The sequence below is a fragment of the Coturnix japonica genome, chromosome 4 (genome assembly GCF_054131305.1).
Source record: "Coturnix japonica strain WE chromosome 4, WE-NBRP24, whole genome shotgun sequence".
NCBI classification, from domain to species: Eukaryota; Metazoa; Chordata; class Aves; order Galliformes; family Phasianidae; genus Coturnix; species Coturnix japonica.
This window is the reverse complement of record NC_140666.1, coordinates 36278249-36297380: the sequence shown is the minus strand read 5'-3', so window position 1 is coordinate 36297380 and position 19132 is coordinate 36278249. Positions and strand designations below refer to the sequence as shown.

The window sequence follows — 19132 nt, the reverse complement described above, 5'->3', positions numbered from 1 at the left end:
TTTAGAGCTTGGACTTTCAGTGTGTCCAGTAAACTAAATAGATTACTTGACTTCTCAAGCATTGGGTGCTTTTAGGAGATTGAGTAAGCATTTTGAGAGGTGAACCCTGCTATTTAGGTGTCCCTGAGATTGCTTGGTGATCCTTCCTTTCTAAAGGGGTGTGATTTCACTTTCCAAGCATTCATGACTATTCAGATTTTGGTTGCTTCGTTATTAAACAGCCATGTTTGCATAGAAATATTCCAAACAAAAGGGAAACATTTGCATTTGAGCTGTTACTCAGAAATATTGTTATAACTTTTAAATAGTTCCTTACTTTTGTACAAACCTAAAGACTAGTTAGAAGTTTGAAGGTGTTAATACATTCCTCTGGATGAACGCATTTGGTACAGAGTTTGTTTTAGAAGCACTCTATTCATTCAGCCTTAAGTAATGCACACATGAGAATAGACTGCTGGTATCTTTGCCATCAGTTAAAAATACACTTGCAGATCACTACCTCCCAGGGAAGGGCAGTGGTATACAGGCACTGTCTCTTCTCCCAGTAGATAATTCCTGTCTCATTTCAGACTGTGCAGAGGCAGTTTCAGTTTGCTTAGAAGCAAAGTAACTGCAGAATATCATAGTATAAATCACATCTGAAATTCCCTAAAATGGTTAAATGTTAACAAATCAGTGCATTACCTTCCTCAAATGTGTGTATGCACACATTTCTGTATAATTAAAATTATGTATCCTATAGAAATTCACCTGTCACTGAAGTTACTGGGAAATTTGTCCTGTCTTTTGTGGGTCAGTTTTGATTTTGTCTTATGTGTTGTAATTGTGGGGTTGTGAAACAGTACGTGTGTGTAAAATATCACATGAAATTGTAGTCGGTACTGTGTAAATGCTTTATTCTGGAACCAATGGAGGAAGCCATTCTAATGAGCTTCTCCAGAATGGAGTAAATAATTATTTGCACGGGCACCTGAGAAGGGCCACAAGCTTAAATAAGAGCAGAGTTGTCAGGGGAAAAAAAGTATATAAAAATGTCCATCTCTGCCTTAACATACAGAGAAACTGGGAATTAAGTAATTTAGTTACTGTGCTGACAACTTTGAAAGAAGTTGCTTTTCAGATAAGAAGGCATGTTCTTTCTTGATCAGTTGTTGTGAAGTGGTTGCTTCCATTGCCTTTCTTACAATTTCTTTTTGCACAGAGTGCTTGGCATTTGTGCTGTGTGTCATTACGTACACGACCTGTAGCGCAATGCGTTAAAAGTTGTCATATATACTTTTAATTTCCAGTGTGTGTAATTGGAGTTTCTTCGTACAAATATTAACATAAGACTTGAAACTGCTGAGAAGATGCTAGATGTCTGGCTTTTTTTTTTCTTTTTTTTTTTTTTTCTCTAAAGTATTCATAAAACTGAGCAATAAGGAATTGTGGAAAATGAATATATGTATGTTGTATACCAGACAAAAGTTTTTTATCTTCTTCGGGTTTGTTGGCTGGATGTCTGTGTTGTGTTATGCCACAGTGGGAAAATTAGCACAAAGATTTTGGGATGAAACCACATTTGTTATTCTGCTGATTAATGTTTCCATGTAGTTTTTATGTTAAAATTCTAGCCACAGCAAAACATGCACAAGGGATAATTGGTAGCAGCGCTTGCATGTTGCTTTACAGGATTATGTGTAATAAGGGATTTTTTCCTGTGCATATTAAATTAATGTACTTAGTTGCAGAAAAACTGTAGTTCAGGAACAATGGACTGATTCTGAAGTTCATGAAGGAAGTATTAAGTGCATGCTGAGGTGACATTTATATATTCTAGGAAATGTATGTAAGAGAATGGAAAATGTCACTGATAATAGCTAATATCCCTGCCACGTTGCCCAGTTATAAACTCAGGTCACAATCAGATGCATTGTCTTGGCTTGCAGTGCCCTCAGGCACATTAGCCTTATTGCACTCACAAGTTTTGCAAGGAAAAGGGAGAGAACTCACCCTAGATTCTGCTGAAAGTAAAAGCCCTCTCTCCATAGCACACATAGGCCCCGGAAAGGTCTGCGTAGGTCATAGGGCTTCTCCTGCAGCTCTGCAGGGAGTTCCTGCCCTCCGGCACAGAGCTGGTCTCTGGAGCCCCAGCAGCTACTCATGGCACAGCTGGGGAGTCGCCTGCTTCCCTGAGCTCATTCCCAGCATCACCACAGATCGAGTGTGGGCTCTGCATGGCCCAGAACCCCTGCAGGTATCGTGTGAGCTGGCAGAGAGGAGATCTCCCCTCAGTATGTGCAAGACACAGCCGCACTGTGAATGTTGAATGAACAGCTGCTTTGTCTAATGTACACTGCCCAGTTCAGGAATTAGCCTTTGTCTCATAGGGAATTAAATGCATATAATTATCTTCTGTTAATTATTATCATTCATCAGGAAAGTAATATATCCAGTGTGTGAGAATATTTTATTGCAATCGTTCTTACGCATTGTACTCCCGTTAAATAGAAGAGGACTTCATTTAAATACTTAGCAGCCAGAGCACATCCAAGAAATGTTATGTTGTTTACCCAATAAGCAAAACTAGTAAAAACAGATGAGCAGCACACAACAGTGAGCTTCTGTCATTCACTGTTTCAACAAATACTTGATTCAGAAGTTACCGCAGGAAGAACCTGTGTAGCCAGAATACTAGTGCTGGCTTTCTCAGATATGATGGTGCGTGTTGCTCTTCCAGACACGATTGTCCTAATCAACAGCTTTAAGGGTTGTCTGTCATTGGGTTTCTCTGGATTGACTTGGTCCAGCCTGGCTTCTGATCTCTTGTGTAGGTACAAAAGGCAGGTGCACAGCACTGATGGGGATTTAAGGGACATTTACTGCTGCAATGTAAGTCTAATTTTAACTTGTTTCTCTTTCAGTATTTTCTGTTCAGATGAGCTTCATGTTTTTGACTTTCCTCTTCTCTACAAGGTAATCGAGTGTCCTGAAACAGAGCACTTGAATATTTGTGTGTGATACTCTTGTTTTGGGTGATACAAAATTGTATAATGTATACAGTGGGTTTCTGAATAGGGGTGACCTCATTTTGGTGTCTCATATTGCCCTTACTGCATTTTCTCTGTTAGGATTTTGTAAGCTAAGAGAACAGGGTCTGAATTCTGTCCTTTCTCGTGTGTTAATTACAGAGTTGTTAAATCTCAATCAATCACTGCTATATCTCATCCACTGAAAAAAAATGGATTTGCACAGATGTCACTGAAGGTATAATTTGCCCTGCAGACATGCTGATGACATATGAGAGAGAGAACTCAGTTTGACTTTTTACATCTCAAGACACATTTGCTGGGCTGGCAGTCCCATCTTCTTTGTACTTGTCAAATGTGTTACATTTATATGGTGATTCTTAGCAGACAGTTGTCCTGAACTAACGTTTGGTAGAGATATATTTCTTTTCTTTTTAAATATCGACTAGGAAGAAAAGTTGTACATTCAATTCTTGAAAAATAGAACAGTCGGGATGGTGTTATCGAGAGGCTTAATGATACAAAGGCAACACTTGAGCTAGTTAGAATGTCCACCATTGTCCTATGATTGGTGCTTTCTGGAGTGTTTTCCTTAGCAGCACTCTGCTGAATGCGAAGGGCCATAATAAACAGACATATGCTTTATATAAATTATACAACATCTGTAAGAGAGAATCATAATGAAAGGTGCCATGTCTTACAGATACTCAGACGTTTTTTATAGTGCCACAAGAAAATATTTTGGTGACAAGGTCATACTCTGACCTTGCGAGGAAATACTGAATAACTTTTGAATGACTGAATCTGAGCTGGGGCAAAAATCTGTCCCAGCTGTAAAATCTAAAACGTTTTAAGTTGTAACCAGCATGAACACTATGATAAATATTTAGAATCTCAGACAAGGATTCCAAATTTGGACCGAAGGCTGTGATCCAGTCATATACTTCTGCATGTCATTTTTTTTTCCTACCCTTCCTGACATTTTTCTCTGAAGTGCAAGAAAACTGCATATTCTAAGCAATGCTTGTAGTGTGCAATCAATGAACTACCTAAATTGAGTGTTTTATTGTCATTACTAGGAAAAGAGATCCTTGGTAATACTCTTTTTTCCACAGAGGTGAGCTGGCCACTGCTGTGGTATAGTATGTTTGCAGAAGTAGCCCCTGCTGGAATGAAGTTGTGTCCTATATACTGTGTGTTTAGAACTCTTCCCCTTCACAAGAGAGTATATATTCATGAGAGAGTTTACCACAACTGAGAAACAAGACTGCTTAAAAATAAATAAACGCTACCATTCATTTGTGAATTATTTCTGTCACTAGTACTGATCAAAGGGATGCGAATATGCATGTGGATCCTCAAAGTAATGTATTTGATCAGTGATGTTATAAGGGATTTTTTTCCTAATGGAGGTTATTAAAACTTTTTTTTTTTCCCTAGGAATAACTCTGGTTTCACACCAGCGGACACAGTGGCCATCATTTTCTGCTCCACACACAAATCTCTCACCCTGGGTAAGTCGGAAGATAAGCTTCTAAGCAGAACAGCAGTAGTAGTATTTGTACCTTGCTTTCTTGAAAGAAAAAAAAAAAAAAGTTGTTGATTGCTGGCTTTTCTGCTTAAAGATTTTGATTTTAGTGTGAGAAGTAATACTGTCTGTACATTATTAATAGCAGGATAATATTTCTGCACAGATAAGATAGGTGCTTATTATGGGGCAGGAAACAGAGTTTTCTGAGATTTCAGTGGTTGTACAGTAGCACCTTCTCACTTCCAGAAAGCTGGACTTTTCTTGTACTGCTGTTCTGTTGCCAGTATTGATAACATTTCAACTTTGTTACAGAAAACATTCTAAGGCCTGTCTTCCCAGTCTCACAGTAGAGATCGTATGCTTCAAAACTAGGATGCATAAGTGAAAAATCAAAGCATGGAATGCATTCAGAAATCACAAGTAGATGGTAGTGTCTTTTGTTTAACATGAGCAAAACATAGGGATCTAAGTCTGCAGATTTATTTTGTGTGTGTGTGTGGCATTATTTTATTAATTAGAATTAATTTATCAAAAGTCTATTGAGATGTTTGTCATTTAAAATCCTTCAGTGTGATGGTAAGATGTTCTGGTGTAAATTACAACATACTGCTACATAAGAATCCCATTTAGAGCTACCTGGTACTGCTTTGTCCATTACATTCAGTCTTTTCAGGTCAGTTTGATGTGGCAACAGTAATCTCTGGATTCTTTGCTTCAGCCAGACTTGAGCTGTGGAGTTGTTAACAAGGGTCCCTGGCAGACTGTGGGAGGTGAATGAGTTCCTAGAAGAAAAGAGAAAGGCAAAAATAATGCCTGCTTTCAAAATGGAAATGTAGAGGGGCTGGGGACTTACAGATCCTCGGGTCAAACTTTGTAGTAAATTACTGAAATGTTTAAACAATTCTAACAGTGTAGGAGGAAATTAGAAAATGAGCGGCAGTCCCATAGATGTGTCAAGTGCATGCTAGATCTAACTAAATTTCCTTTCATACATGGTCCTATCAATTGCAGAGAGGTAGAAAAAGTATTGTAGGTTGAGAACGTTATGGCTTCTGACACTATGGCATCATCTTTGGGGTTCAAAAATGATGTGAACAACTGTAAGGAGATCGGAGGAGCATACCAGAAATGACGCTTCAGGAAGGTTGAAATAACCAGAATTCTTCAGAGATGCGACAGAAATAAAGTAGTGATCTCGAAGTGCATAAATGGTTGACACTAAGTAGGAAAAAGAAGTGCCTCATTCACAGTGGACTTTGAAAAGGAAAAAAACTTTGTTACAAGGAAGATTTAAGGTAACAGTCAGGGGAACCACTCTAATGTAAAAACACTTTAGCCGTGGGATATATTGCCTATTGGTGTCTTGGATTTTCTTATCATTGTAGGCAAGCCTCAGCTGGGGATTCGGTAAACTGGAGCTGATTCTGAGTTGAAGCTGAAGATAAATGACATTTGAGGTTCTTTCCAACCAAATGTTCTGTAAAACTGAAGCTTAAGCTAGCAAATGAAGTTGTAATTGGGAGGATTGTTACAATTGTATTTAGAGAAAGCAACCCCACACCGAAATCATAATGCCATGCTGTACTTGCTGCATAGATGCATAGGAACTTAGGACACAACTGTGATATTACACAGGAGAAGTTGGTTGAATTTGATAGCACAAACATGTAATTCCCTCCTTTTCTTCCTGTTGAAATCAGTTTTATATGCATTCTGTTGATTCTGCTGCCCCTTGCCATGGCTCTAAGAATAAATGCAAATTGTTTTGTTAGTATTTAAGTGCTGAATTGAGCGTGGGCCCTGGCAGCCTCTGGGAACCCATCTCTGATAAGGCCAAAGGCCCCATCACTCTCCTGTCTACTTTTGCAGTGTTCACATGACGTAGGCCTGCATACTGTGCAGCAATTTCAAGCTGGCTGGCTTTGAGACCATTGGTATTTTACTTTCTTACTATTGCCAGGTCCTGATAAGACAGAGCTGCTTAAATATGCATTTCTGTGTGAATAGAAAGGTTTTGTAAAGCCGTAATAAGATGAGGTATGGTTCTGTGCTAATGCTGTAAACTAGATTTGTTAACCAGAGCAACTTGCATTTATTCCTTCACTGAAGGTGACAGCAGACAGGATATAATTTGTTCTTGAGGATCAGCAGTTTCTGAGTGACAGTAAAATCTATCTGCAGCAGAGTCCAGCCTGATCTTAGCAGAAACAAGAACAGACGTAGCTGTTTTGCCCTTTATTCTTTTGTTGTTCTGTCACATTCTCAGTGTCCAGAGGTGTTTGTTATAGACCATTCAATGAGAAACCTTCTGTTCTCCTGTAGCAGGAAGAGTCTTTCCCTCACCCTTTCATTACAGTGCCTGAAAGTATAACTACGTCTCAGGGTCTGATTTCACATCCATTGTGCAACTCTGCTTTGTTTGCCTTCAAGATTCCAGTGGTAGCGTATAAATGACCCCCCAGCACTTGTTCTTTTGCTTTGAAAATGATTTCTCTCAGCTTGGCAGGTGTAGTTCCAGATAGGTACGTCTGGTCCCTTCCCCGGGGAGTTTCCACTGGTACCAACAAAAGTGGGAGAAGAGCTGACAGCTTTAACGCTTTAGAAGTGGTAATGGGAAAGGCATGAGAAGACTTTTATAAAAGTCACTTTCTCCCACACCATATTATGAAACCAACTAATTCCCATGCAGTGCATGCTCATGAGGCCAACTGCCACTTCCACTGTTGAATCCATGAATAAGTGCTTGCTTTGCACAGAGATGAGTGCTGCTCCCATATGCTGGGTTTTATTTTGTAGACAGAACAGTTGACACACTTTTTGTCTCAAGGATCAGAGTGCAGGGCATGTTTGTGTAAGGACAAATTACGCGGAGTAGGTGCCTTTGTGTTTCTTAGTTAGAAGAAATTTCTGAATAGAGGTGGGTGCTTTGGCAGTTGTTTGTTTGTTTTTTAATGTAGTGCATCACATGCGGAGAAGAAAGATTTCATGTAATGAGTGAAACAAGATATAAACTTAAAAGCAGTGAGGATAAACGGAGTACTCACAATGCCCTCTGGCACATTCACCCGCACTTTGTTCTCTTTCTCTCCTTCTTCCTGCTCACATGTATGCACAGTACATGTGAGCACACACATACGCAGACATTTGATGCATGGCTTTTATTAGTGCATTTGCCATTGATTGATTAGTACTTAGTATTAGTACTTCTTCTATTGATTGATTGCAGATGAAGTGACTATTTGACCTTTAATTATGAGCCTTGCTATTGAAAATGACATTGAGCTATGGCTTCACATAATCCATCTGGAGAGCCCGACATAATGCCATTCCCTGGAGTTCATTCAGTAAGAAGAGAAGAGGCCTCAAGGAAGTGAAAAGCTATCAGTGAGGCTCATCTAAAAAATACTGCAGTTGTTGCTTGGACTTGCACAAAAGTTGCAACTGAGCACAGAACATTGTTTTTTGCACAATTAAATGCTAGACAGAAGTTTCCACTCCAAAATTAAGAACTAGAATTGTCAATAAATATTTCTATTTAATACTTCCATTTACCCTGTAAAATTATTTTATGAAGAGAAAATGTAATACTGCTATACTTTCAGGTGACCACAGGTGTAAATGTCAGTGTGTTACATGTGATGAACAATAGATTGGTTTTGTTTTGTGTTGTTTTTTCTTTTTAATAGCCCTTATAATGAAATTAGGGTATTGGTTGTGATGCACAGAGCGTTTTCCCCTCATCTGTATTTTACAATGTACCAGTTCTTTTGTCATGGAATTCTTAAAGTAACACAGCCAAAGTTTCTAGAGTAAATACTTCCAGGAAATAATAGAATTAATTTTGGAAATAAAAGGTAAAGCCCTGACTTTCCTGTGTAGGGTTTTAATTTCAATCTGATTTGTTTTTGAAATACTCATTTTATTTCTGCATTCAGCATTGATAGTCTATCCCTGAACAGCCCTCAATAGCACTGCGTAGTGCACAAGTTGATTCACAGACAGTTCAATTGTCTATAAGCAGCACCAGCCAATTACTAACAGCTTGAAATTCAACAAAGGCATTCTGTAATGGAAAAGTGAGATGATAAAAATCAGATGCATTGCTTTACGTGAATGTTCAAACTGAACTCTGTGATATTCTTTAAATAGAGTGGCTTTTCTCTGCTCCTGGCTGAGAATTGTCCTCTATTCATGCAGGGTACTAGCTGTGACCAGCTTAAAATATATGAAAAATTCCAGAAAGATCTATAGAATATTCCTAATTAATGGTGTACTATGGTGGAAAGAGCGAGTGCCTTGTGGAGGCTGTGTCTGGGCCAATATGTACCCCTCACTTTTGCCAAAGAGTTAGAAATAGGAGGGCCATGTTGATCCCAAACCTATTCCTGAGATCTCAAGGAATTTGGTGGTTGCTGGAACCTTCCACAGTTATTGATACTGTGACTCTTTGGGCTGAACTGAAAAGTTGTTCTCATCTCTGAGAATTTATGTTATCAGAACGGTATAAATGTTTTCTACTGGCACACACTGCCTAATCTACCCAAGGTGGAACGTCACTTTGCACGTGCAAGCATTTCTCTAATACAAAGCCCACCACTCACTTGAAGAATCTCTCCACGAGAAGTCAAACTGACAGTTCTGAGCAGCCTGTGGTTGCTCGGGTGGTCTTCATCAGAGCATCTCTTTTATGTTCCCTTGCTGCTTGTATGCATGGCTGGGCAAGTACGTGCTGCTTGTCTCCTTCATACCAGGGCATCCCAAAGCTGTGCTTTCAGGAAGAAAATGCCTAGCAGGCCAATGCTAATGTCAGAAATGGTTTAGTCCAATGAATTCTAGTGGCTTTTGAACACAGAGTAACTGATTCTCTGTTGCTTTTTTTTTTTTTTTTTTGCACCAGGCTTGCTATATAGCATGTTTAAATATTGCAGTTTACTCAATTTTTATCTCTCTGTGATTTCAGGAGGGGAAATACTGGAGAAAATTAGGGAATCTCCGTTCTATTTTGACTCGAAGAATTCTTTGATTAGACTTTGAATGTGGCTAGAAATTCTGCACTGGCTCCCAGGCTTCCTTTTCATCTGTATACTCTGCCAGTAGTAGGATTTTTATTAATATTTAGAAAGTTTGCCTCCAGCAGTACTAAAATGTGCATCAGAGGACAACAGTTGTTTACTGTGTTTGAACTGCAGAATCTCACCCAGGAGATCTCGTTCACTTGAAGTTTACATCTCTCAATCTCGACTTAGAGAAAAAGATCGATGAATAACAATTGTCATTTCAGAGTTTCACCTCTCCAATTATTTATTTGGTTGTGTGTCTTCCCAGATGTACACGTAATTGGATCAGACACTAAAAACCAGATTGCAGGTTTTTAATGACAGCGAGCTCATACCTCTTTATAATAATAATAAAAAAAATAAACGCACATATCCATCTGTAAAATGGTAATGACACCAGAGCCTCCTCAACCCTCCCTCCCCACCAGAAACAGTTAAAGTTAATTTATCTACTTTTAAAAAGTACATTATACTCAGCAGACAGCTGACAGGTTACCCTTGGGAAGATCCACGTTTGGACATGACTCAAGATTCCTCTTTTTGTTGTTTTTTTTTGTACCTCAAGCTGGCAGAGGCTACAAGTGTCACCCACACTAAAACTGCAGAGTATTGAAGATGATGTTGAGTCTCCCTGAGAGACTTGCATCTACATTTGCCACTCTCTGTGCACCTGGCAGCCAGGCTGAGCTGTTGGCTCTAGACACTTTGGAATGAGTGGGTGTGAAAATGTAAAAAATAAATACAAATTAAATAAAAATCAGAGCAACAGCAGCAAACTTAGAAATTTCTCAGTCCTTGTATGGTACAGTCTTGGGAATCTAGAAGAGGGATCATCCTCTGAAAACTGCTGTGACTGCTGCAGGCACACAACCCTGACTCCTGCAGTTTTAGGATGGGCAATAGTTATTCCCCCAGTATTTCTAGGTACTGTGCTGTTTTCTTCAAAAGTCTTCTGCAATGACTGGAACATCAAAGCTTTTCTGGTCTGCATCTCTTTTTGGCTACAGAAATCAAGTAAAGAGAAAATTGAAGGAAAAATCATGCTAGCATTCCTAAGAAATATTTTTATTGAATGAAGTGCTTTCTTTTACAGTCTATAAAGAGTTTGTGGCATCATGTTTTTTCTTTGCATCAAGGCTGCTGGTGAAAAAGACTTCAAAAAAATCTAGTTAGAAAATAGTTTGGAAAGTAATCCTTTCCTTCTAATGCTTACAGAAGTAATAGCAGGTGCTATTTAACACCACTCACTCGAATGGGTAAACTGAGAGCAATTAATCAGGAATATTTTACAGGTCTTTATGGAATTGTAGCAGTAGCTATAGTAGGTTTTTTTTAAATGGAAACAAAATCTACAATCGAAGCTTCAGTGCTCGGAGAGATGTTGGCCTCAGCTGTCAAACTCTTTCCAGAAATTGTTCCATTAGTGGGTCTAACATGTTAAGCTTCAAAAGCTATTGATTACAAGAATTGTAGAGAAAAGAAGGAACTGCTTAAACTCTGTTTGAACTTCAAATCTAAGATATTTCTGGTGAATTACAAGGAAGATTTTACCGCATGTCTTCTATGTGTGTGTGTGTATACGAAGAGTGAATTGAAATTGAAGTAACAAAAAGCACTGAATAGCTAGGATCAGCTCACAACACTGAAGTGCCTGCGCTGTGATCCCAAATTAAGGATAAGACACATCTAAAGTATGACTTGTGATGGTTCAATTCCTTCTCATGTTCCCTGCTAATGATTACTACCATGTTGTCAGGTGGGTGGAGATGTTCTGGAGCCTGAGGATCTAGTCTTCTGTTGTTGGTGTTAAATGTTTCATTGTTAGCAGCTGGTAAGATTGCCTATGTTGTTCATTAAACATCACTTCCCATCTGAACACATGTTGAAACTCCAGAAATAAACAGACTGTTCTTTCTTCTATCCTCTACCTTTATTTACTTAAAAGTTTGATAGAATCAAGATGCGCTGTTCCTTAGTAACTGTACTTACATTTAACTTAAATTGCTGATTAGTATAGTGAGCTATTTAACTGAAGAATAATAATTATTAAGAGCATTCAAAGCATGTCAGATTTTCTTCTTTTATCTTTAAATCTTTGCTAGTTATGAGAAAAGAAATACCTTATTCCATATTTTTCTTCTTTACCAGAGTGTTAGACTGGCTCAGTCTCTTACAATATAGCATGGTTGTCAGTGAAATTCTTGCATTCTAGCATAATTGTATGGGTTACATTGTGTGATCACAGCACTCTGATTCAGAGCCTTCCCAAAATAATTCAGTTTCTTTCTCCAGAAGAGGTAAATCATGTAGTGTAATGTGAAGGCCTGCTGAATATTCTGATAATACAGTTCTTTCATAAGGAGGAGGGTAAAGGTGAAAGCATTTGAAGATTAGGGTCTCTGCTCACCTACAACTGGACTGGACCCATTCATACTACAATTTTCCTTTGCAACCATTCCACACTCCTTTAATCTCCCGCCACTACCTTGTAAAAACTCCTAGATGGATGTTTGTTTTTACATTTTCACGAGTCTGGCTATTGTTTTGGTTTTTTTGCTTTTTTGTTTGTTTTTTTTTCTTCTCCTTATGCTTCTCACTGAGCTGGAATATGAAAATGTGCAGGTAAAAATAACTCTTTTTTTTTTTCTTTTTCTTTTTTCTTTTCCCTGGTAGTATTTTAAACACAATTCTCTGTAGAGCACGTGTAGAGGTGGGTAGAAAGGCAAGGGGAATGTAGTCTTGTGTTCTACTTTCATTGCAGGTTCTTCCTAGTCAGACACTGTCGTATCATCTGCTGGCAGTTGTGGTTGTGCTGAAGGATGGTCTCCTTAACCCTGCCAACAACATTAGTTTTCTTTGATAGTGTTAGGTTTGGTCATCAAAGTGTAATTGTGAACCAAAAGTGCTGCAAACCATTGTGCAGCCCTGTCTAACCATAGCGGATTAGAGTCTAATCTTGGAATGGTTATTTCTTTCTGGACAAGAGAGTAGTGAAGGTCATGTATTTCTCTCAATCTTGATCCCTCTGTAAAGTACAGAATAATTCTAAGGTCTACAACCTCTTGGTGAGGGCTGAGAGCGAAAAAGCAGTCCTAGGGTTGCAGGTGGAGTTGTGTTAGAAAATGATGACCAGACTGTACTCTGAGGAAGTCTTCACCTCTGGAAGAGTTCGGCTGCCAGTTTTAGGCTCAGCTTCCATTAATCTATTCTCCCTCCAAGTTAATTCCATTTTCTATTACATTGGTACTTTCTTCATAAAATGGCTGTACAAGCAAGCAAGTATTTGTATGGTAATTTGTATTCAGATGTCATTCAGCTATTTCCATGCCTGAAAGAAGCTTGTCTTGGGAAAAGAGCATTTAACTTGAGTTCAGTGCATATGTATTGTGGTAAAGATGTTGATTAAGTAAATATAATCCCTAATTGGTTATTTTGTCGCAAGTGTCTTCTCTTATTGTGATACCAGTGTGTGATTGCAGAATCTCAGCAAGGACAACAAACCTCTACTCCTGTGTAGTCTGAAGGCAGACACAGTGTATAAACCCCTGTTTCCTCAAAACTAACCATTGCAATGTGATTTGTCTGGGAGGAAAAAAAAAAGGGGGGGGGGAAATCCATAAGAAAGTTTGCCAACAAGAGATTAATGGTATATTGCCATTCTGGTATCTGTGCGCTGGTTATGTTCTGGTAGCTATGTGCATGAACAAGCTCTTTCTAATCCTGTTCCCAGATCTCACCACGCAGTCGCATGTGATGCTATTCTGAAACTGTGCTAAAATTTCAGGTGCTCATTTGTCACTGTCTTTGCGAGACTAAGCTCAGAAAATTCCTGTTTTGGCATTCTAGGAGAGCTTTAATGCTGTATGTGTTTCTCTTTGAAGGCTTTTTCTCAGTTTAAAAAAAGGAATATTACTTGGCCTAGAGATGATCCCTTCATATCAACCCCTGAAAAGGTTCTTCAGAAAGACATCAGAGCACAGACAGGGTCAGAGAAGCTGCCATTATACAACTGCTTCATTTTGTGTGTTGCAGTTGAACGTTATGGCAATTGAGAATCCTGAAATGAATAGATGAGTGGAAAAGAGAACTGTAAATCTAAAGATAAAGGATTTTCTTCTAAGTACTTCTGGTGTTTCTTTGTAACAGTTGTTTGATGCTCTGATTCCTAGTGCTTCCATAGCCTTTGCAGTGACCTCTGTTTTATACCAAACCTTTTTTGCTAAGGAGAAATGCTGGAGCATTTTGTGATTTGGAATGCGTTTCTGTAATGTAAGCAGTAAAGTTTTAGGATAAATTGTTTGTTGTGAGGACATTTAAGAGGAAAAAGTATGTAAGTAGAGCATCTAGCAATAATTCTGCTCTGGGTGTGAGAGATAATGGCCTGTGTTTCGGTGGTAATAAAAATGTTCTATTAAGTTCTCTGAACCCATTGCAGTGTGATAGAAAACAACAAATGATGAAACACTGCTTTGAGGGGAGCTTACACATTCAGTGAGCATAAAATAAACATATTAAAATAGAAAAAAAAAAGCTGATTTCCAGTACTTATTGTTTTATCACTTCCATCATGGGCATAGGATAAAAGAAAACTCTTACTTGCTTGTTAGAAGAAGAAAGCTCTTACTTGAAGTTCTTACTTGGCAGATGTCAGTTGAAAGCCCTGCTCTGGAATGTGCTGCAATGTCAAACTCTGTTGGGTAATTTTAGACAAATGTGTCATGTGTGACATGGAAATATGGCATGCTGTACATTAGTGATTTCCCAAGTGTTTGAATCAGGTAGTAATGTGCTGAGAAAGTGCTCTTTATCTTTCCACACAGTGTACTTGTATAGCAGTGGGGAAAGGCTTTTGGTAGAAATTACTTTAGTCAGAAAAAGAATCCATTTACAATATGTGCCTCCTAACATCTTTCAGACAATGCATTGTATTAAAGAGGCATTTTTTGATTAATGTTTTATAAACATTTTTCAGCATGACAGCTTAAAGTCCCTGTAAAATTGTAAATGCGTGCATAGTGCTCACTTCCATAAAGTCAAATGCCATCTCATAAAGTCTGGCTGGATCCCATCAGTGACAGTGACACAGAATCAGTACCTTGGAGCATTAAAATTAATTTGCTTCATTTATATTACTGCTCTGATAGCTAGATGAAAAGAGTCCTATATTTAAATTCTCTTAAAAATATTTTCAGATGTTTTAGGATTTTTATTATTATTACTTTACAGTTAACTGAACACAGACAGGTACAGCAAACCATTTTCATAGACCTTTTACAAAGGTGGTAACCAACTTTGAAAGTGGGAAAGGGGAGCATGGTGGGAGGTTATAGTGGGTACAGAGCTGGAGGAAGGCTAAATAGCTTTCAGCTGTTTAAGCTACTAGATAAATAGGGGCCTTAAGCCAGGGCTGATAAGCCACAGCCTTGGAGCAAGAGTGGAATACCCTAAAGCAATGGAGAGCAACCAGGGCTTCCCATACCGGAAGATGAGAGTGGTCTTCTCACTCTTTGCTGCTGTAGAAGGTCATAGATGAAAGATCAACAGATTCTCTTTGTTAGCAGTCCTTCAGGTTCATGTGATGTTCTTGCATGAAATGGGCTGAGTGAGAATGCAGAAAGGAGGAAAAGTGAATGATCACAGGCAAGCTTCCTTCTCTTTGTTGCTGCGGCCCTGTTGGCAGTTTACTAGTATTAGTGGGCGTACCCCTGTTTTATGCTGCTGCAAGTGAGAGCAATATTGAAGGTACTGGGAAGCAAACAAAAATTGCCTAGAAGCATGGAAATGGAGGAGTAAGAAGAAGAGAGGGAAAAAAAATGAACAGAAAGAAGGAAAAATGTATCCTTTGAGTGCTGGAACCCAAGAACTAGGAGGAAAATGGGTGAATAGTGAGTGACAAGAGAACAAAGCTGAACAAAGGAGAAGAGGCAAATTCAGAATAAAATGCTAAGAATATTTGTCATCTTGCTTGTAGGGGATATCTATGGAATTATCTCAGTGTATTCTCATTTCTGCTGTTCCTCTTTGTGCTCCTGGTCAGGTGAAGTACTGTTTTCTCACGCAGCTGAGTACCACATTTCCACTCTTTCCTCAAGTCATATGTAGTGAGTGAGGCTCTTTGTCAGAGGAGCTGAACATAGCTGCTTGAAGCCTGGAACATCATAAACTGCAGCAACGTGAGTTGATGTTTGTGACATGACCCTTCAGACCACCACAGCAATTTTAAAACTTCTCAGTTTGTACACAATCTTTTTGTTAATTTTTTTAAGACTCTTTTGATTTGGAAGAGAGCATTGAAAGCCATCTAGTGCTGCTCCCTTGCAATGAACAGGGACATATGCAACTAGGCCAGGCTGCTTAGAGCCCCATCCAGCCTCACCTTTAATGTCTCCAAGGACAGGGCTCCCACCACCTCTTTGGGGAACCTGTTTCAGTGCTTCATTACCCTTACTGTAAAGAAAAAATCCAGTCTAAATCTACCCCTCTTTTGCTTCCAAACCATTTCCCTTGTCCTGTCACAACAGACCCTGCTAAAGTTTGTACCTTTCCTTCTTGTAGCCATCCATCCATCCATCCCTTGGATCATTTTTGTGGCCCTCCTTTGGACACGCTGTAACAGATCCATGTCTCTTCTGTGCTGAGGACTCCACGTCTGGATGCATTACTCCAGGTGCGGCCTCACCAGCACAACATAGAGGGACAGGATCTCCTCCCCTCGATCTGCTGGCCATGCTGCTTTTGATGCAGCCCTAGATACATTTGACTTTCTGGGCTGTAGGGCATATTGCTGGCTCATGTCCAGCTTGCCAACCAGTACCAGCTTGCCACCAGTACCCCCAAATCCTTTTCATCAGGACTGTGCTCTATCCTTACATCCCGCAGTTCATTCTGATAGCAGGGGTTGCAGTGACCCAGGTGGAAGACCTTGCACTGGGATCCAAGCAAGTTGGCACAACGACCTTGAAAAGCACTTAAGTGTGATTCTAATGGCTCTGTGAAAAGAGAACAACAAATCCTTTCAGATATCATTTTTTACACAAGTTAATGCAGCCTTAGCACTCAATTGTGTAAATAAATACCCCAGTAATGTGAGGGGGTCACAGGGTGCAACTGCAGTGTTCTTTGAGGAAACTGAAGAGAATTACAGCTATTCCAGTGGCTTGGTTGCTGTAAGTTATTTGATACTGTGCGAAATTTTACTGAAGTTATACTAAGTATAGCCATCATACTCTATTAACACTGTGAGCAATAGGCTATAAATGATGAGGAAAAGAGTGGACAACACAAAATAAAGATGATAAAGTTTTATTTTGCTTAGTACCTTTATTCCTTGCTATCTATCTGAAAGATTTAAGCTCATCTTACTTTATTAGTTTTGTTATAGCAGCATCTGTTCATGTCACTACTGTTTCAGTGTTTCTGTTATAGCTTCTCTTAGCGCTAGTTCATAACCTCATTTTGAAAATACATTCTGTGCAAAGATTTAGCGTAATGCATCAGCCCAGTTATTGCAGTGTCACTTTTCTTCCTTTGGCTGATATTTGCTTTTCATTTTGTTGTTGCTTATGTTCTGGGGAGCAAATGGCATATTTTAGAAAAACAAACACCCACCCCCAATTTCTTCTGCTCTTAACAGAGGGAATAATCGGTAGTAAAATATATTTTTCCTTAGTAGGAACTTGTATCAGTTTTATGCATTTGGAAAACATTAGCTGTCGTACTGATGCTTGCAGTTACTATGCAGTGGGATAGAAAGTTTAGAGAACGTTTTTAAAAACAAATAAAAATCCCATGCTGCTTTGTTAGCTTTGTGCTACTGCTCCTGACATAAGCGTTTGTGACTGTAGCCTATGGATCTCTGTCATGAAACGTTTTCTGAGAGAGCTGCATACTGGCAATGTCGGAATTGCAAAAGCTGAGAAGTTTGTAAAAAGGCAGCAGGGCTGTTTCTTCCCTTTAAACAAGTGTGTATGTGCAAAATTGACTGCTTTCTCTTTTTACCTGTTAGCTTTTCCTAGTAAATAGCAGGAACTTTAATTGCACATTAGTGGCTTGTGTGAACCTATTGTTTTGACATGTATTTAAATGAGCTGTGAGTTAAGAATCTCTTTCCACCCTGCAAACTAATTACATTGTCACACTAACTACAGTATCTTGTATCTATATTTGACTGCTTAAATTTTCCTTTCCTATTTTACTGAAATAGCTTTCCTCTAGAGAATTTACCTTTTGGTCTAGAATTTCTCTTATTTTCCATTCAGAAAACGCACAGTAATTTAAAGAATGCCTCAGTCACTTTGGATCCATTCTGTTCATGTCTCCACTGTTAGTTTTCTGTGCAATCCCAGGTTAGTCATCTTCATGCTCTCTGATTCTCTGTAGGAGTCCTGTTCAGCTTACTAAAATGTTCTGGGATCTGTGGATGAAACTGCACTACCAAAACACCAGGTGCTGTCACATGAACATAAATATAGCAGTATTACTTTATTTTTTCTGTGGTTAGAGAACAGAAAAAGACCCACAAGGGTGTAGTTGAGACTTGGAAACAGGTAATAAAATCATTATCTGTTTACAAAAACGCTGTGATGGGCATTTGAAGCAAATTACACTCCATAATACAATGCAAATGCCCACTTACTTTCTGTCCAAATACTGTCTAATCCCAAGAGCTAGAGATTAGTGTTAATACTAAACAGTTCTGCTATGTTGGTGATACTGTTTTAAGGGTAACAATTTATTAATATTGAATTAAGCATGCAAGCCTTTATTTGATTTAGTATTTCTCTGGAAATAGCCCCTTAGGAAAAATCTACTAGTACGGGGATGAAATTGTTAATAGTTTAATGTGATGAAACTAGTTAAAATAATTGCAAGAAATTGTGCTGTGGAAATAGCGTGCAAGTTTCAGCAAGCCTAGATATGTGTGAGCAGTAATGGGCCACCAGTGGCCCACTATCGGCTATGCTTCTTCATATAGGAAGGAGGCTGCTTTTATTAAGGGAAGTCTGGAAGTGTCTTGAGAACGGGAATATATCCAAGATAGACAGAGATTTATGTAAATATGGCAACTGTGGTTGATCAATGTACTAATGGGGGAATGTAGGGGCATGTGCCACAATGCTCAGCTTATTGTCACTGCTGAGAAAGAAGACTTAGGTGTGCTCTGTGAAAACTCTTGCCTAGTCTTGTTTCCTGCAAAGTTGATGCTGGTGGAAGATTCCTAGAATGACATTTTTAACCAGGGAGAAAGTAAGGTATATTCTCTGGAGGTTCCCAAGGAAGAGCAGTAAATCTTGTCTGAATCTATCCAAATGTCTAGTCAAATGAGATGAGATGGTAGCAAGTATTGCCTGCACCCATGCTTTCTGGAGCATGGTAACAAAAACGCAAGATTTCAACAGATCATTTTCAATAATAACATGTTCAAAGTCAGCATAATCAGTTTCATTATCGCAAAACCAAATCAAATTTAATCTTACATATTACTTCATCAAGTGGGAAGGTTACATACGGAGATGTCTATTGGAATTAGCACTGTT

The 19132-nt window shown here is 38.9% G+C and overlaps 1 protein-coding gene across 14 annotated transcripts in view; it reads left to right on the top strand.

Annotated features, from left to right (window-relative positions):
* The window catches only part of SLC10A7 (solute carrier family 10 member 7), a 135037-nt gene that overhangs the window by 108145 nt on the left and 7760 nt on the right, over positions 1 to 19132 (top strand). For all 14 annotated transcript variants that reach the window (XM_015861163.3, XM_015861161.3, XM_015861160.3 and 11 more), the window contains 2 exons: positions 2904 to 2955; positions 4449 to 4522. In XM_015861163.3, coding sequence (XP_015716649.1) covers positions 2904 to 2955; positions 4449 to 4522 — 126 coding nt within the window. The remainder of the gene's footprint in view (positions 1 to 2903; positions 2956 to 4448; positions 4523 to 19132) is intronic.